The following is an 18,674-nucleotide window of genomic DNA, read 5'->3' on the forward strand; positions in this document are numbered from 1 at the left end:
TTGCTGCTTTTGAAGAGATATATATAAATTATCGGGCGCTATTAGCCTTTTTCATGTCTTCTTTTCCGGCCTTTCTTATAACGCCGATGAGACCAAAGAGGGATATGATTCCCCTCTTGGTCGACGTTTTTCGTGTGACAGTCCTGGGGGAGTCACGTTATTATTTAAAAAGGAAGATATCGATTTCGTGTGGTTGCCTGAGTGCACCGCTGTTTTGGGTGCGATCATGAGAATCGCCGATATGCATCGATTATTTTGTGACCATATACATCACAACCCTTCTAATTCCGGTTACATACTTGAATAGTTTTGATTATTCGAAACCTGTACAACTCTCGTTTCTTATGGATGCGTCGCCATCGCGACTGTTATTTGAATGTTTGAGTTTCTTAAACTCATGTCTATAAACGATAATCTCAAGGTCTACGTACTCATTTATTTGAGTTAATTCATTACTCTGATGCAGCACTATTTGCTGACAAAAAGATCCTAAAAATAACGAATTCTATGGGACACACTTAAAAGTGATTTAATGAACGTCTATGACGACGTATTACCAGAATTGACCTTGAAACATGCTCCACATCCGAGAAACACATGTCATTTATTGGCACTTGTATCTATTTCTTGAGGGAATTTTGGAGATGGAAAAGTAACATTCTTCCATTCTCAAGTAAGCAAACATTTTGAGCCTCAGGCTAAGGCTCCGCCCGATCCGATATGCAAGATTTTGTTGTTACAGACTTTTGATTAGTCAATCTATTTTGACTATGTTTTCTGCTTACTATTTTTCAAGAATGACGTTAGCATTGCCATGTTTCTTGTTCGACTTTAGCTTAAGTCGTCTATTGGAATTAGAAGTTTGGTTGTGTTGTATTAAATATTGGCATATTCTATAAAATTTCTCATCTTTCTTGGACTCGTGAGAATTTTATTTGCCTTGGCTTAGCATGCATGGTCAACGTTTGCAACTCACGTGGTTTTTAAATTGGCCGCTTTTGGGTTACATGGGACCCCAATAACACTACATTGTGATTTTGGACTTTGAAATTTGGAAAACGGACCTCGGAACGTCAAAATTGACGTCGTTTTTCCCGGTTACTGTTCCGGCGTTTCCGGAACGTTTTTTGACGTTTTACCGGCGTATTCGCCGCTTTCCGGCCATATTCCGGCGTTTCCGGCACCGCCATCCGGTTTAGGACGGCGTTCCCAGTCCGACCTGAAGTTATGGCCTCCATACCGGCCGGATTTCCGGCAATCGGTGCCGCCGGCTTCCGATGAGTTTTTCCGATGTTTTTTTTTTCGTCGTTTCTCGTCATTTTTCCGGCATATCTCAGCAGTTCTTGCTGCCATGTTTTCCTAGTCCACAATTCACCCGGTTTTGAGTTAATTTGACATGGTTTTCCGGTTAATTTTCCGGTTTTCTCCAAGTCGTTTCATAGCTCAAATGATTTTATTATTATTGGTGACCACCCGCACCAATTAGATGGTTTTTACCACCCAAATTGTTTGGTATTCAACTGCTCAAATACCATGTTTTTCCAACGCTTGAGTTGAAGAATGTAGTTCTATTGCCATGTGATACATTCGATGAGATTGTCATTTGTTTCAATCCCCTCTCTTACAATATCCTATGGCGTATTGTGTAGAGAAGTTCACCGCGTCGTTGACTCTCTTAATCTTCATTTTGAGAATGTTCCGCCGTGAAATTGAGTGTCTTGCCAATTGCGTAACCACCCACACTGTCCTACGGCGCAGGTAGTTGTTTTACGGATCTCGTGCGGAGATTGTGTTCTATATCTTCGTGCCTTGCTAAGTTTTGAAGGCCATACATGCCAATGATGGATTTTCATCTTGATATTTGTGTTAAGAATGTAGAGGAATAAATCTGTCAGATTTCATTAACAGTATCTTTTTCAAGCTTCGACAGTAGCTTTGTTAGCCTGCAGACATCGTTTTGCTTGCCTGCAGCAGTAGCTTTATGTAACTCAAGATTCTTTGAATCATGGGTTCGGTTTTACTGTCTTCTCGGTTTTGACATGATCGTTTTTTGAACAAGATATGATGATTCGAGTTCTTTGAAATTCACATGATCATCTATTTTTCATGTTCACGAAGCGATTGGAGGACCACCTCACCCATGCTCCACATGGTGAGGCCGAGCCTATCCGTGCCAAGCACGGTGAGGCCGAGCCTGCCTATTTAGGCGGCTCCATGGCATTAAGGCCGTCGGTGGCGGCATCCCCTCCTTCACATGAGCTTTGGGATGCCTCCCGTGTTTTCTAATGCGTCCATGGTAATCTCTGATGCTCATCGCTCATTTTGCAAAGCTTGTTCTTTTGCTAGATTTCGAGGAAGTCCTTATTTGCTAAGGCTCCAACCGAGAACATTCCATTCTTACGAAGTATTTAAGGTGACATTAGTGGACCTTATCCAACCGAATGCGGACACTTTTCGGTATTTTTATGGCATAGGTTAAGAGCATCGACGCGTTGGTCACACGTCGCTTTGCTTTCCACAAGAAACGCTGCATTCGCTAAAGTTTTTAGCTATGATCATCACACTAAGGGCTCACCACCCTTCCCATCCTCTCAAATCTATTTGATTGGATATCGTTGGAGAGTTCACCTCCACGACTTTGATGATTTCGTTTTTCATATCTACTGGGATCGTCGTTGAACATATTATTCCTCATTAACATTCACTATACGATCTAGCAGAGCTCGGACTTGGTTATGGGTACTAACCTGCCGATTTTTGTATGGAGATATGTAATAATGTTGCATGCAGCGACACTTATTCGTTTCAGACCCACAACTTGCCAAGCGTTTAATGCGTACCAGATGGTCACTGGATACGGTCCCAACGTTCTTTTCACTAACGCCTATTTGGTTAAAGTTATTTATGTGCCTCTATTATAGTTATCTCAATGGGTCTACTTGAAACGATTAAGTATTCTGGTTGGTTATGATTTATGAATCACCAACACTTGTCCGCTATTTCCAATCTACAATCGTTGATCTCTATCCTGCGATATTAGCAGACGGTCACTTTGATGAGACATACTTCCCGTCGTTAGGGGGAGATATGGAATGCTCCATTCTGGTTTTAACGCCAGGAATTGACGTGGTGTAGCACTATGTCTCATTAAGATCCCGCACTACTCAAAGTGAGCAAATGTGCAACGCATTATCGACCTCCAGAAAGTCAAAGATTCGATGCTCAATGACTTTACCGATATTGCGAAAGTGACCAGATCGCACATCAATGTTGTGATGTGCCGGTAAGGTTGGAACTCTCAGAATATGGGAGAATTTCATATGACCTGGTCCTAGCACCGTTGGCACCATCCCTGACAGTGGGAAGGAAGCCGGCGATGGCACCATCGTATGCTGTGGTGTTGTCGGCGCCCGTGGCATTGCACCACAAAACAAGGGCGGCAAACGCAAAGATGGACTAGTAAGGGTCATAGCTTCGGTCTTGGCTCCTACCTAGATGAGGGGGAGACCATTATTCTCTAGAATCAAATCTAGAAAGAAGCGAAGTGCGTAGGCACAAGTATTTCGCCCATCATCAAGAGATATCCTCTAAACATGTGTATCAACTAAGTTTCTGTGGGACGCTACAGACTCCTTTTGTTGATGTTAGAGAAGAATAGAAATCTCACGAATTGATCGTATACAGCGCGCGCGTGTGTTTAATGTATTGATCTCCCATGATTGATGATGTATTCGCTTATACTCTTATTCCGTTGTAAAGCATCAACGATGAGCAACTTGACCGAAGTGGAAAGAATCAATACAAGCTGAACTAGACTTGTTATGTTGGTCGTTGTTCGTAAGTGTAATGAGAAAGATGAAGTCATGCGATATACGCAGGACTTATGGCGCAAAGATTGTCTCATTATCCTAGTATTGAGTACGATGAGTTATATTCTCTCGTTATGGACATAATTGTTTTCCGCTACTTGATCAGTAGTAGTGTCCATGAAAACTGATTTGCAGCATATGATAAGTGGTCATAGAATATCTGTAAATGGATCTTGACGCAGATATGAGAGTGCCCGAGGGACTTTAAATGCCTCCAGACCAAGGAGAGTTTATGTAATGAGATTGCGACGTTCGAGAGAACGTGGTACAATCGGTTGCAAGAACTCATACCCATATGTGTTCATATGAAGCTAATTCTTGATTCTCTATTCCGTCTAAGTATAGATGATGAAGAGATTCAATGAGCTATACATTCATGCATGCTAGTGTTGTTGGGACACTATTGCTTTCGTTATGACGTGATTAACTATGCGCCTATGCATTGTCATTGGACTTGCATTGCTTCTTTGACATGGGTTTAGTTCTACACTTAGTGAACCAACACAAATCTTATCCACACCAACGCCGCCAGCAGCTCCAGCAACATCAACGTACGCCTTGGTGTAGCAGTCGACACTGGTAGCGTAGAGGATGCGTACGGTTCCGTCTTGGACCAAAATCAGTCCTTCATTGGTCTATTCCCCCATTCTTTTTGCGAAAGACACATTAAATGTGACAAATCAGAATCTGTCCAGTTTCGTAGGTCAACTTCAACGAGACCTACAGGACAGCTCGCTCGATGAAATATGGTGAAATTGGTACCATTGGAAAGGTCTATGTGTCTACTTTCCAGGGACATCAACTTTGCGTTCATAGCTATCATATTGAGTGAGTTATGGCCGTTTTAGCAAAGTAGGACAGTTATGTCCGGAAATTTGCAAGTCAGTCAACTTCGACAGAGCATTGTGAACTGCTCCGATCGAATGAGGTTGTGAACCTTATGTCACTGGAAAGCCACGGGTGTCTACTTTTCATAACATTTTACGGTTCGCTGATACCTATTTTGACGAATAAGTTATGGCCGTTTAAGTGAGTGAAGATCATTCTATCCGAGAATCTGATTTTCATTGCAAACTCTTGTTTTGAGTTGTTATGCAATCTTGTTTCCTAAGATCTAAGTTTGGCTAAGTATAGCATGTATGATCTAAGGATGTGTGGCTAGATTAATGATTAATCATTAGCCCAAGACTACGTTTGAGAAGTATGTAATGAACGTTGTATACGTTGTTCTTTGTACTCCATGATTATGGCACTAATCAGGGGGAGTTATTTCGTAGACTTCAGGGGGAGTCTACCTCACATGATGCTATCAAATGTAGACGGTGCGTTGTGCTATTTTTCCCTTCGATCAAGCTTTTGTTTTTACCCAAGAGGTTTTTATTTTGCTTGACAAGGTTTTTACCGAGGCAACGATGTGTGCACCATGCAACCTAGGCATGCAACACAAGGGGGAGTGTTCCGGGAGAATTACTATTCTACCTTTGTGTGTGTCTTAGCCTAATAGGTTTCCTGTTAGGAGATAGATTAGCATCTCCGTAATAGATTAGGACTCTGAATCCTACGGGATTGTGGTTTTGTAATGCCTATATATAGGCCCCCATATCATTCAATAATACACAATTATTTCATCCTGAAACAATAAGTTATTAATTAATTGATAAAATAATATATTATTAATTAATTAATATATTATTAATTAATTAATATATTATTAATTTATCGATATATTAATCTCATTAAAATAATAAATTTTCACAGTTATGAACCTATTAATTTAGAGAGGGTTTCTAACTAACAATAAATCTAAAATACAGGCTAAGCAAGATGCATAAAGGTTTCATTAGACTAAGGCAATAGAGGACAGCTTGCTCTCCTGTCAATCAGGAATCAATGGACAAAGAATCCTGTGCAAATAGTGTGCACCAGAATGGAAAACTTTCAACGTAAAAATTAAAAATAAACCTCGATGAAAGCATGTAGTATTCACCTTGGTTATCTAGTCAAAATGATATCAATACTTACAAATCCATGATCCTAATACATAACATAGAGGATGGGAAAAATAGCCACAACTTTCCCAATCAAGAGTATCCAAGATACTAAATAAACATGATACTTAATGCCTTCATTTCTAACATGACTGGAAAGCTTACATATAAGCTTCCGTGCAGTGGCGGAATCAGAAATTGCACTCTACTGAGGCACTCAAAAGTAGGAAAAAAGAGGGAAAAAAGAGGGAAAAAATTACATAGTTAATCTCTCTTCTTTTAGGTTAGTTTCGAAAACGATAAAAAAATATTAGTCAATGGTTTTTTTTTCATGTGCATATTATATTAATCAAACCTTCAATCATAAATAGTTATGAAACAATGAGAAATTTGCTAAGAAAAAGAAAGGAAGAAAGAATGTGTATGTTAATGGTGTTTTGTTAAGAAAAGAATAGAATTGATGTTGAAAAGTAAGCCAAACAGGCAAAAGTAAAACAAGAGAGAACACATGGCAGGTTACATCACTCGAACTCTTAACCAACCCCAAACAGTGGTAAACCTCAGACCACTGGGGCAGTGGGGCACAGCAACTAACATTGCACAATTATAGTCACTTTTATATGACCAAAATGCTTACTGGGGCACGTGATCCACCGTGGTTCACCATACCTCCGCCTCTGCTTACATGTCGATTATAGAAGAAATTTGTAGCGGGTAAGTAGAACAACACAGACAATGAACAAGATGGCACATAACAAGATCGAAAGGGAAAACCATGAAACAGTCTGAAATTTAAGAAAACTAAAGCAGTCTCCTCCCTATTTCTAATCCACCGATGCTTTGATTATACAGTAAGTAGCTTGCAGTGTCTGCAAGTTAGAAAGATACTTTTAAGCACAAAATAAGTTCTTACAGAAAAGTAGTGACTGCCTTACTTAAAACAGCCAAGCAGGAGCCCAGATTTTATATCTCTACGTAGCTTGCTGGGTGTTCTATAAGGATTATACTAAATGAGTTTAAACAAGAACAAACACCAGCAACAGTTGAGTTGAAATGATATTTACATTCAGAAGAAAATGAAGGTAGATAAAAACAATCTCAATTTCTTCTTCGAATCAACTATCAACTAATAAGCAACCAAAAACAACATAAATAGATTACAAATTAGAAAGAACAAAAGTAAAAGAGGGGGCAATGCATAAGATTATTATACCAATTCGCTTCAGCCGGAGACTGCATTATCTCCACCGGACCCCGAAGCTCCGGCACTCGCATTGCCAGCTTGCTTCTTCCTCTCCTCCTCGTACTCAGGATCATCGGTCGGCAGCTCATACCGGCAAACCGGGCACGAATTCCTCGAGCTCAGCCACGGCACAATGCAGTCACCATGATAGCCATGCCCGCACGGCAGCTTCTTAGACATTTCATCAACATTAGCCACATCCTTGCATATGGCACACACCACAGCCTCATCCACCGCCGGTAATTCCGCCACGGCGGCTTTCGAAGCCGGCGGAGCTCCTCTCCTTCCACTGCCATCGCTCTCAGCTAAGGTCTGAAGCAAAGCTTCGTAGCCAGCTGCGTCGACGTAATCCTCGGGATTGCCAACGTAACGATCCGACTCGGGCATCTCGAAGCGTAGCTCGATGGAGTTGTCCTCCAGGCCCATCAGGATCTCGGCCCAATCCAGAATCCGGTTGCGGCCACTTCGGGACCGGGCCGCAATGTCTCGGATGCGGAGACGGAGAACATTGCGGCGACGTCTTCGGAGGCCTTCTTCGTCTCTCTCTTGGTCGTCTCCTTGATTCTCTCTCTCCTCCTCCTCCTCATCTCGATCCGATCTGTCCTCCTCTTCTTCTTCTTCTTCTTCTTCTTCCTCCTCCGCCTCTTCAGCCTCCTCGTTTTCCACGCCGCCGCCGTTGTGGAACTCGACGCTGTGCGCGTCCTCGTCGTTGTCCCAGCCGTCGAGCTCAATCCTGAGGAAATCCTCCTCCGGGGTGGGGTTCTGAGGCAGGGGCGGCGGCGCGTCCTCGTCACCCGCCGCCTGCGCGATCAGCCGGAGGACCTGGAGGAAGGGGGAGCCGAAGGTGGGGTCGTCGTCGGCCTGATCGGAGGGACGGGAGAGAGGATCGGAGTGGGGGATGGATTCAACAAAGCCGTTCTTACACTCGTAGCAAACGACGTCGGGGACGGTCTCGACGGAGACGCGCTTGTTGCAGTGGTAGCACCAGTACTCCTGCGGGGCCTCCTCCGTGTCTGTCTCGGTGTCGGAGACCGATCGCGGCGGCGAGTGAGGTGGAGCTTGGGCCATTTGTGGTGCTGTTGGTACGGCGGAGAGAGAAACCTGGTCAGAGAGAAGAAAGAGCGCAGAAAGTGCGGGAGGTGGAGATTAGGGTGCTTGAGGACCTCTAGCTGTGAGAGTGTCAATTCTCTACGACTTCGGTGTTTTTCGGTGGGTCGTTTGTCTTTCGTTGTCAGACATTGGATGTGGTGAGGTGAAGTAGTCGACGGTTGAGATGTATTGGAGTGGAAAGTTGTTGGATGAGGTTAAAACAATGTTGCTTTGGTAAATTTTTGATTATTTACCCCGAACAAGGAAGTTGCCACCGAACTATTTTTCGTCGAACTTTTAAGACGGTAGCCCGGAGAAATTGGATGATAGTAACTAGAATTTGCTTAGGAGAGAGGCAAACTCAACGTTTTGTATTACTACCCTGACGGCATTAGAAAAGTGTGACTCGTTTAGGCATTTTATGGGATTATAAGCTAGAGAAACATCACGTACAATAAATTAAGCTACCCTAATACATCATAATACATTGATACTATCGTATATCATTCATCATATCTTATAATATGCAACGATTGTTAATATGTGATGAACCGAAGTCCATCAAATAAATAATCATTTTCTTCAAGATCGTATTTTAGAGAGTTGCGTATTCTTTTTTGTTAACGTATACAAAATTTAATCTGTTTTGTGTGTTTTTCTTTCCCCAAATACATGGTCAATGACCTCCATTAACATGCTTTATACCTCCATTAGCATGCTTTATTACATCAACCTTTGCTCATCTATCACACTTTTTACAATTTTCACAAAGTCATGTCACAGTCTCTAGTCTCTACCCGTTTCAACATCCACTATGGTCATACTAGAGGTCATTAAACTTGATAATTTTCCAATTGCATTCGATAAATTGGAAGATTAGACAATTTGTTCGAATAAAGTATACAAATATCATCGCTTCATCTTGGGAAAATTATATTCTTCTCAAGCTTCTTGAAGCATGTTTAAACTTGCCCCATTCTCATCTTATAACAAAGCTCACAATTCAAACTCAAACCCCACTTCTCTCCAATATTAACAAAGGAGTGTAACCTGATTCCGGTATAACTACGGCCGCCGGTGACATTGTTTGGTTGGAATTGCATTATACGCCGTGATGGTTTCACGGTTCTCCATGATTCCACAATATGCAAACCAACGTTTTATTGATAAAATAGGTCATGTACAAAACATTTCTGTTCCACCCCAACAATACAAAACAACCCAAACCCCCTAATCTTATAACAAATTAAACAATACCAAAAGAGCAAACCCTGTCTATCTACATCTGTATGCTTCCCGTAGGCAAAGCTCAGCTTACTCCACACAGACCAAAATGAAAACGAAGACTCAAAGCAGATATTTTACATTGTTCAACACTTGAAGAAAACCGAGCCATCTTCTTCATGTAGAACTATAACTTACTAGCTGCTCGGGAAGCCTAAACCGAACCTGAGAAGCCGACGACTGGACGGCGAAGCCATGCCAGCAAATCCCACCTTTGCAACTCTCGTGAACATCGTCGTCATCGTCGCGGAAAACTGCGTACGTGGGTTTACGAGACACATCCCACATCAGCGTCAGAACCAGGATAAGGCAAACCACGACGGTGGAGGCGATTAACACAAAGCAGCCGCCGAAGCTCCGACCGGAGACCACCCCGTAGGCCTTGATTCCGGCGATGACTGCCACATAGATCGTCGTCAAGTTCCCCACCACCGCGTCAGAAACCGCCATTTTGGTTTCGGAGAAAGAAGAGAAAACAGAGAGTTGATTTAGAGCTGTTAATTAATTGACGAGTCCGGGTTGGCGGCTATTTAAAAGAGATTAGGAATTAAAATGGGTCCACTCACTAAGTGAATTAAGCAAACTTGGCTTATGAACCGCAAAAAATCTGCAAGGATTAATTGGAACTTAGAAATTAAGGCTTATTATTTGGTGAATGAATCTTCTTGGGAATATTTTCGTACTCATGATTATCATAATAAGAGGATGAAAACAACATTGTACAGATGATCTGAACTCTGGGTGTCAGAGACAGATTAGCTTCTTATCTACAGTTTTCGGTAGAAGGGAGTTGTTGTCGTACACACACCCGCCAAAAAAATGTGTAATTCCTCAGTTCTTGAAGTAAAGAGTTAATAAGAGGGAATGGTGTGATTCCATTCTTTCGCGTAACATGTAATCGGCACTGATCGTAAAGTAGGTCCTGAAGTAATGTTGATCATGCACTCATACCTTCATATAGATCGCAAGGAGTTGAAGTTAACGATGATACCAACTGTACTATCCTTGAAATGCACGAAAGGTTTCCATAAATGGACCTCAAAATTCATCTTATTTACAAAACAATATCGACCGTTGGTACGAGGTGTATAACATGTATTGATGTATATTAGAAATTTTCTCTCAAAATTCACGATCAATTCTCAATTCAACCACAGCTAAAACTACCAATTGTGTGTTTTTGTATCCTCAAAATCAATGGATGAAAGAACACCTCTCAATAAGTGATGCATCCATCGTACAAGCACGCGAAAGTCCTCGGTATCCAAATGTACGCACCAAAACTCTTTGGATAGGATATACATATCCGATTATCCTCGAATTGTATTGTTGATCAGACAGAAAATCCATATAATTGTACTAGTCCATTTGTCTATGGACCACAATAATTGGGCCTAAATCAGTTTAAGCGTGCTAAAACAACGACCACCCCACTAAATAATGTCCAAGTTGCTGAGTATTTAATTCAACTCCGGTAACTGCAAAACCCGAAATCCGATCACAAAACAAAGACGGTCAAAACAATAGGCCGAACTGTGAATGGCCACAAAAAGCACAGAAAAGAAAACGGGCGTGAAACACAATCAGATGGGAACACAATTGTCTTTGCAAAGAAAATACATGACATAATAGTCTCTGGAACTTGTTAACTAATGGGAACAAAATTCAGGCTATATGATTACAGTACACCTATTATCTAAAGTCTTAACTTAAAAAAACGGAATCAAAATGAGCAATGCAGTGATTTCCGCTTCTCTAAAGGCTGCTGAACCATGAAAGGCCAAAAAGCTCATTAGGGGTAAAAGTATTAAGAAACCTACAACTCGTCCTTCAGTGAATCTTCATAAGCAGCTTCCGCCTCCGGGGTAGCTTCGTCTGCAGGAGTTTCAGCCTCAGCTGGTTCTTCGGTATCATCTTCCTCCTCAACTGCAGCATCAGGGTTGATCTTTAGGCTAGACTTCACTGAATCGTAGATGCGGGAAGCAAAATCCTTCGGGTCAGGAAGTACAAAGCCACTCTCCATGAGTGCAGTCTGGTAAATAAGCTGTGCTGTGTGCTTGACACTCTCATCCTGAAATAGCAAGCCAATTGAGGCAAAGATAAACAAACCAAACAAAGCAAAACTATAGGCAAACTTGTTATACTTAACATGTTACTGAATAATAGTGCAAGGGGAAAGAAGCCTAGAACATACCTCAGGATTCTTTACTACTCTCTCCCTGAGCTCCTTGATGATTGGGTGCCTTGGATTAATCTCAAGTACCCTCTTCCCGCGCATGTATGCTTGCTTGGCAGAATCCGACAAAGTCTGAGACTGCATGATCTTCTCCATGTTTGAACTCCATCCAAACTTTGAAGTAACAACGACGCATGGTGTGTCAGCCAATCGGTTGGACAGCTTCACATCATCGACATTGTCACTGGCAAGAGCACCCTTCCACCATTTAGTAAGTTCCTTGAATGATTCCTTAAGTTCCTTATCTTTCGAGTCTTTACCGAGTTTCAAACCCTCCTTTGATACATTCTGGAATTTCTTGTCTTCATAGTCCATCAAGTATTGCATCAAATATTCATCAACTGGATCGGTGAAAAAGATAACCTGCAGTTCCGGATAAAAATACAGATGAAATTAATGCACACCTTTCTTATGATCCAAATAGAATAACTGGGTAGAGACAAAAGGAATGGAGGTATTTCTCTACCTCGTAACCTTTCTTCTTGAGCCGCTCAAGGAAAGGAGAGTTATCCAATTGTTCCTTGCTGGTTCCAGTAAGGTAGAATATGTCCTTCTGCCCAGATTTCATCCTTGAAATGTACTGGTCCAGTGAAGTGAGTTTGCCATCTGATTTGGTGCTGTCAAAGAGTTGCAAATTAACCAGTCAGCCCATGCAAAGACTACAGAAAAAGGTTTTTAGAAAGTAAATATTAAAAACTAGCAGAAAACTCTATATTGAATAACACATTTACCTCTCAAATCTTAGAAGTTTTGCCAAACGGTTTCTGTTGGCCGCGTCTTCAATAATACCAAGTTTAACAGACTTGCCAAATTCGTTCCAGAATCTTGTATATTGGCCTCTCTTTTCATCATCATCATCATCAGACTTCTCAACATCTGCTTTCAAAATTCAACACCAAACAAAAGTGAATTATTAAGTATCTGTCCCGAGTAACATCTTCACAGGTATAGAAACTGAGCATGCAGCTCAGATTTTCTATGACGATAATGAGTGCAACCAGTGTTATTAACACGATGATAATGATACAGTGTTATACTTGGATACCATACCTTTCTTGTTCTTGTCATTGGACTCATCAGGATCTTCTTCGGCGAGTTTACGGATCATATCAAGGGCTTTCCGGATAAGTTTTTTCTTGATTGTTTTTAAGCTGCTGTGTGCTTGAAGCATTTCTCGTGATACATTGAGCGGCAAGGTGTCGGAATCAACAAGACCCTGATCAAAGAGCAAACAGATAAGTATTTGCAAACAAACCAATAGAAACAGGTGAGAAAGAAATAACCATACTGAGCATTACCTTCAAAAAGCTCAGATACTTGGGCAAAAGCTCATCGAATTCATCTGATATGAAAACTCTTCGAACAAACAACTTGAAATTGGCTTTGTTAGCATTATAGTAGCTCTCATATAGATCATGTGGAGCCTTAGGAGGAATAAACAAGAGAGCCTTGAATTCTACATCGCCTTCAGCGGTAAAGTGGCTCCATGATAAAGGCTTGTCCTCACTGAAATCCTGGGGAAAAAAGATTACAAAATATATGAACAATTGATGGGACGAATAGGCGGAGTGATTCAACATTATAAAATATAAAAATATAAAAACAAAAACAAAAGTCACGCAACCAGCAAGTTACCTTGGCAAGGGTATGATAAAATTTGTTGTACTCTTCATCAGTCACCTCCTTTGGATTCCGCAACCATATTGCTTTAACATCATTTAGAAGTTCCCATTCCTGACTTGTTTCCTTCACTGTCTTTGTCTTTGGTTTCTTCTCGGCATCTTCATCTTCAGTTTTCTCAGCATCCTCTTCAGTTTCTTCCTCAGACGAGGTGCTTTCAGCTGTTCACAATGGTTGAGTTGGAGCAATGAGCAATAATGTGCAAGATATGAGCCAAAATAAATAGAATTTTAAAGGAATCTGAGATAAAGCTAGCATACATGATTCCTCTTCCTCATCGGCAGGAACTTCCACATCAACCTCTTTGGTTGACCAGATATAGATGGGGAAGTTGATAAATTCAGAATATTTCTTCACCAATTCCTGCAAGAATAAATTATCTCCTTATCATGAGATACCATCTTAGCCTCATAATACAAACATTAATTTTACAGGGAAAAAAATGATGGGCCTCTAACAATTATAGAGAGAGAATGTTATTCAGTTTTATAAGCGTAAAGTATGGGAGTAAAAAAAAATTCTAATATGGTGGTAGCAAATGAAAATGTGGGCAAACCAACATGAATGATGGTTCAGGTGAAAACTACATAATCACAGTTTGAATATTTCTGAGTCAACTCACCTTTAACTTGCTCTCTTCCAAATATTCTCCTGCTTCTTTTTTGAGGTGCAATCTAATTTCAGTACCACGTCCAAGTGGCTCATTATATGTATCCTCGGAAATTATAAAAGAACCATCAGCCTTTGACTCCCATACATGCCTGACACCCAAGAAAATTATACAAACATTACTCACCATAAAATATAACTACTTCCGAGCAACACAAACTCAAATTGTCAGTAAGTTGCACAAAAGTCTTACTGTTTGTCATCATTGTGTTTGCTAATGACTTCAACATTATCAGCGACAAGGTAAACGGAGTAAAACCCAACTCCGAATTGCCCAATGAGATTAAGATCACCACTTGTTTGCATCTTCTCAACAAAAGCTGCATCAAAAGTTACAATCTCAATCAATAAACTCAATACTTATTATACCAGAAACTATGACACGATAAAATAGCACCAATATACCTGAAGTTCCAGATTTTGCTATAGTTCCCAAGTTCTTGATCAAGTCCTCCTTTGTCATACCTATACCTCTGTCACGAATGGAAAGGATCCCCTTCTCTTTGTCTAATTTAATCTGCATTTTGGTACGCGCAAATCAATGAGCAGAGTCCAATAACACATCATTAAGTACTACACTCAATACTATCAAACCAAAACAAGCCACACCAACCGACCTGGATTTCGAGCTTAGTGTTATCACCTTCACCCAAAATCTCCTTATCTGTGAGCGAAAGGAATCTAATCTTGTCCAAAGCCTGAAATTCACAATTCATTCCCCCAATTCAGTACTAGATCCATGACACATTTCTATATAAAAAATAAAACTGTGGAAGAAAGACTCGAAAATTCGAAGCAAGCTTACATCAGAAGCATTAGAAATCAACTCCCTGAGGAAAATGTCCTTGTTACTATAAAGCGAGTGGATAATAATATCCATGAGCCTAGACACCTCAGCCTGAAACTCAAACTGCTGAGCGTTGCCGCGTCTCTTCGACATCGACTCCGCCTCTCTGAAATCACAGTAACAATTCCACCACTCATAAATTACTCAAACAGACTCCATCTCAACCTTTCAAAATCTCCATACAGTGATACATCTACTTGAAATTTCCGAAAACCTCTATACATTAATACATCTATACAGAGATTACTCTACTGCATCTGCAAAAGCTCATACCTCTTAGCCACATCGGAATCGGTGGACAGCCCATGCGGAACGGCGCCGATCTTCTCCTCAACCTTCGGCGGATCTACAAGCTCGTCGGAGTCTGCTTCAGCATTCGCCTGCAATTTCCTCCCTGAAAAAATAACAAACCGATCGCCGAAACCCTAGCCTTCAGAAACGAGCTCAGAACAAAACAACAATGCACGATTTCAGATTCGAGATCTGCAGAAATGAAGAGTATAACGAAGACGAACCTTGATCTGGGAGAAGAGAGATGAGGCACAGCAGAAGCAAAACGGAAGGGATCGTCCACTTCCTCATAGCTCTACGATTCCAAAGTGTTCTAGTGGCTTCGCCTCACTCAGATTAATCTGCTCAGGGTTGTGATTGATCTAACCAAAACGACTTGTAGCTGATTATATAGCTCCGGTGCTCAGTGAGAGTCCGATTATTAAACTTGGGCCGTGACCTTAACGGCGACTTCAATCTGGATTGGCCCGGGATTTGCCAGCGTGGACAAATCGACGCTTTGTGATTTGGTTTTGTGTACGTGGCGGGGTATTAGTGGAGATTATTTGTTCGCTTGACGTGGAGAAACGGGGCACTGCGGACGGCCCTACCGGCGACTTGGGACTTTCGAGTCGTAGTTGACCAATGTGGTGAGACTTGGTGTTGCGGCGTGGATGATCGGACGGCTTCGCTTTGGTTTGTGTGACATGGCAGGTTGTTATTGGGTGGCTGTTTCTTGCTCGACGTGGTGAGAGCAAATTCCATTTCGTGCTCGACGGAATGGGCTTATGTAAGCTCAGATTCCAAATGAAGTTAAAGGGCAAGCGTATCATTTGCTAGGCCCAATCTAGTGAATAGAATTGGAACTCACAAACAGAGTTGTTGTTCTTTCATGTTGTGAAATCACAAGAGAATTAACCATAGTAAAAATTTGTAATGGTCAATAAAGACCTAGGGTCAAAACGAATACAGTACTAAGTTTTCCGGCATTCAACTCACCGATGCCTAAGAGGGTTAGATGCATATGAATCATATGATATTGTAGACACATATGCATATAAATATTGTATTTATAATGTTATATTTGGGCTTAACACCTTTGGTCCGCATGTAGGCCTAAATGTAAGCCACCAAAGTCCAAAGTTGGTGGTACGAAGCCCACCTTGTGTAATAGCGAGCCGGCGCATATTTGGTATCAACCAAAAAAGGGTTATATCTTAAATGTGTTTATCATAAAATATGACCTTCGGGTAGTTATGTTTACGGATGAACTTATATATGGTGAGACGTGAAATAACAAGACAGTATTTTTGAAAGGAAAATGTAAAGTACAGTAGAAGGAGAAAAGTCCAGTGCTAGAGTGCTAACAATTTTAGGGCAAGTTCTGGTAAAGGCCTGCTCTTCAAGAGTCAAAATTTAAATTGATTACGTGTCGATGAATGATTGGTGTATTTTGAAAATGAATGAGACGGAGTTAACTACCCCGACGTTAGGCTGAAAAACAATAGTTGGGTTAGTTTTCGAATTAACAGCCCGGCGCTTGGAGAGCAGGCCTTTAATAGACATTGCCCAATTTTAGGGGAGTATCATGTATAAGCATACGTCTTATGGATTGGTTTTCATTAGCAAATAGACTGAAGCTTTAGATTTAGATGTAAGTAACAAAACATTTTACATTGAAGCAATCAGCTTACTAAATCATGTGTTTAAGAAATGAACTTCCTTTTTTGTATCAAATGAACTTCCTTATATTCGAAAAAGCTAACATGCATTGAAAACTTAGTCTAAAGTAATATACACTTTTTTAAAGAAGAAAATAGAGTAATCTATTTGTGCCGCACTAAAGTCCTAAACACGTTTAAAAAATTAGAGGCTTCATTTAGCTATGTGAAACCCACGAGTAGATTATACGCCAAAATTGTAAAACCAGCATTCAGAGCCATTTTACTGATAGAAGCAAGCGTCTCGGAAGCGTCACTACTTAAACCCGGTGACAAGCCAAAATAATCATATCCACCTCCGGTCCCATCGATTGTCGTCGTTGCTGTTGCCGGCGATGCTGGTGTGGCCGGTGTGCCTGTTGATGTTGGAGGCAGAGGCGGTGTCACCGTCGTTGCTGTTGGTGTTGATTGTGTCGATGTTTGTGTTGCAACTGTTGGTGTTGAAGATTTTAAACTCGTTGTAGATGAAGGGCAGAATGTTATGGCGTAATCAGCTCCACTACATGTGAACGTACTCGTGCCATCATCGTACGCATAGCTATACGCCGTTGGACACGCCGCCTTAAACATCTGCGAGTAAACCGACGGCTTACAAGTGTCAGGTGAGCCATACTCGCCGCTGCAGCAGTACTCCGGCTTCTGAAAAGCCTCGCACGCGCTCCTACACCCCGCACCGCCTGCGAACTGTAGCTCACTCGGACATCCCTTATTCAAGTCCACCGCGCACCCCGTGGAAGAACAGTCGCCGGAGCCGCCGCTCGGTTCGACCATCATAGGCAAGTTGAAGCCATCTACCAGGCTGACGTCATAGAAGTCCTTGGAATCACCACTACCTATTGTGAACTCAGCTAGAGTGGCAGGAGGGACTGCACCGGCACCGTTACACTCGACTTGGTTGGAGCCACAGTCGGCGGAGGTACAGGAGCCTTGACCGTTGACGGAGTTGAATTTGCAACCTGTTCGGCCCCAGAACCTGCCGGACCAGCCTGGTGGGGCTTGAAGGGAGCGAGACTCGCCGGGCACGAGTTGGAATCCGGTGGTTTCTAGTCTAGGGCTGGAGGAACCGGATAAAGTTCCGGGATGAACAGTGTAAGAACACCTGTTTAAGAATGTAAAAGTCGTTGCATGAACGCTGGGGGTTTGAAAACTTATCAGCAAAACAATGAGCATGATTAGTAGAGGGGAACGGAAGATCGACATCGCCGGGATATGAAGTACGAAAATAATAGCACAATTTTCACTTCACAGGGGTATGGTTTTCAACTTTTCTCTCAAACTGTGATGAATGGTGAACGAGGAAGGCAGATCGAGGTCTAATTTATAAGAGTGGAGGAAAAATAAGTTCCCAGTTTACATTAGGAATCTAATAAAAGAAATTGGAAAGTAGAGAATTCCTAGCTACTTGAGGAAGTGATGTTATCGGGAAAATAAATAGGAAAGTAGATATATTCCTAGCTACTTGAGGAAACAATGCACCGGGAGTCCAGGCAAATGAGGAAAGGCGGTGATGCTTCTTTACGTTTTCCTAGTTGAGATCGGACTAACTTGACCGACAATCAGAAGGAGGCAATACAAACTTTGATGGAATTGATTTCGTGGTGATGAGCTCTCTCATGTCTCTGCAGAGATTTATAGAAGAGAGAAAATGTACTTTTACAAAGGTAGACCACGTGTTCTTTAATTTGCGGAAGTCAAACACTCAACCTCGTCTAAGAAAGCCAGAAAGGTGAAGGGGTCTTCTTTATACATGTCCTTTTCTTTTTGCAAATGGTGGTTAA

At 41.6% G+C, this 18,674-nt stretch overlaps 4 protein-coding genes across 4 annotated transcripts; all 4 read right to left on the bottom strand.

Annotated features, from left to right (window-relative positions):
* Positions 1-6,792: 6,792 nt before the first annotated feature.
* On the bottom strand, positions 6,793-8,304 carry LOC126783547 (E3 ubiquitin-protein ligase CIP8). Its single transcript, XM_050509030.1, has one exon. It carries the CDS (start codon positions 8,166-8,168, stop codon positions 7,080-7,082), a length of 1,089 nt encoding a protein of 362 aa, XP_050364987.1. The 5' UTR covers positions 8,169-8,304; the 3' UTR covers positions 6,793-7,079.
* A 1,029-nt stretch (positions 8,305-9,333) lies between these two features.
* LOC126783549 (uncharacterized) lies at positions 9,334-9,956 on the bottom strand. Its single transcript, XM_050509032.1, has one exon. It carries the CDS (start codon positions 9,921-9,923, stop codon positions 9,591-9,593), a length of 333 nt encoding a protein of 110 aa, XP_050364989.1. The 5' UTR covers positions 9,924-9,956; the 3' UTR covers positions 9,334-9,590.
* Positions 9,957-11,059: 1,103 nt separating this feature from the next.
* LOC126783544 (endoplasmin homolog) lies at positions 11,060-15,588 on the bottom strand. Its single transcript, XM_050509025.1, has 15 exons — positions 15,421-15,588; positions 15,179-15,299; positions 14,864-15,011; positions 14,676-14,756; positions 14,464-14,575; positions 14,252-14,378; positions 14,012-14,150; positions 13,650-13,752; positions 13,345-13,550; positions 13,008-13,223; positions 12,760-12,925; positions 12,441-12,585; positions 12,176-12,326; positions 11,668-12,072; positions 11,060-11,544 (listed from the first exon to the last, which is right to left on the bottom strand). Exons 1-15 carry the CDS (start codon positions 15,485-15,487, stop codon positions 11,290-11,292), a joined length of 2,442 nt encoding a protein of 813 aa, XP_050364982.1. The 5' UTR covers positions 15,488-15,588; the 3' UTR covers positions 11,060-11,289.
* A 1,430-nt stretch (positions 15,589-17,018) lies between these two features.
* Positions 17,019-18,605, bottom strand: LOC126781974 (thaumatin-like protein 1). Its single transcript, XM_050507110.1, has one exon. It carries the CDS (start codon positions 18,094-18,096, stop codon positions 17,059-17,061), a length of 1,038 nt encoding a protein of 345 aa, XP_050363067.1. The 5' UTR covers positions 18,097-18,605; the 3' UTR covers positions 17,019-17,058.
* Positions 18,606-18,674: the final 69 nt, after the last annotated feature.

The sequence above is a fragment of the Argentina anserina genome, chromosome 2 (assembly GCF_933775445.1).
Source record: "Argentina anserina chromosome 2, drPotAnse1.1, whole genome shotgun sequence".
NCBI classification, from domain to species: Eukaryota; Viridiplantae; Streptophyta; class Magnoliopsida; order Rosales; family Rosaceae; genus Argentina; species Argentina anserina.

What these genes read in the sequence shown, in the direction of transcription:
- LOC126781974 (XM_050507110.1), bottom strand. Translation starts at nt 18,096, where the DNA reads ATGTCGATCTTCCGTTCCCCTCTACTAATCATGCTCATTGTTTTGCTG.
- LOC126783544 (XM_050509025.1), bottom strand. Translation starts at nt 15,487, where the DNA reads ATGAGGAAGTGGACGATCCCTTCCGTTTTGCTTCTGCTGTGCCTCATC. An exon ending in GATTCCGATGTGGCTAAGAG is followed by an intron (nt 15,012 to 15,178) that starts GTATGAGCTTTT and finishes CTGTGATTTCAG; the next exon opens with AGAGGCGGAGTCGATGTCGA. An exon ending in TCAAGAAGAAAGGTTACGAG is followed by an intron (nt 12,073 to 12,175) that starts GTAGAGAAATAC and finishes CCGGAACTGCAG; the next exon opens with GTTATCTTTTTCACCGATCC.
- LOC126783549 (XM_050509032.1), bottom strand. Translation starts at nt 9,923, where the DNA reads ATGGCGGTTTCTGACGCGGTGGTGGGGAACTTGACGACGATCTATGTG.
- LOC126783547 (XM_050509030.1), bottom strand. Translation starts at nt 8,168, where the DNA reads ATGGCCCAAGCTCCACCTCACTCGCCGCCGCGATCGGTCTCCGACACC.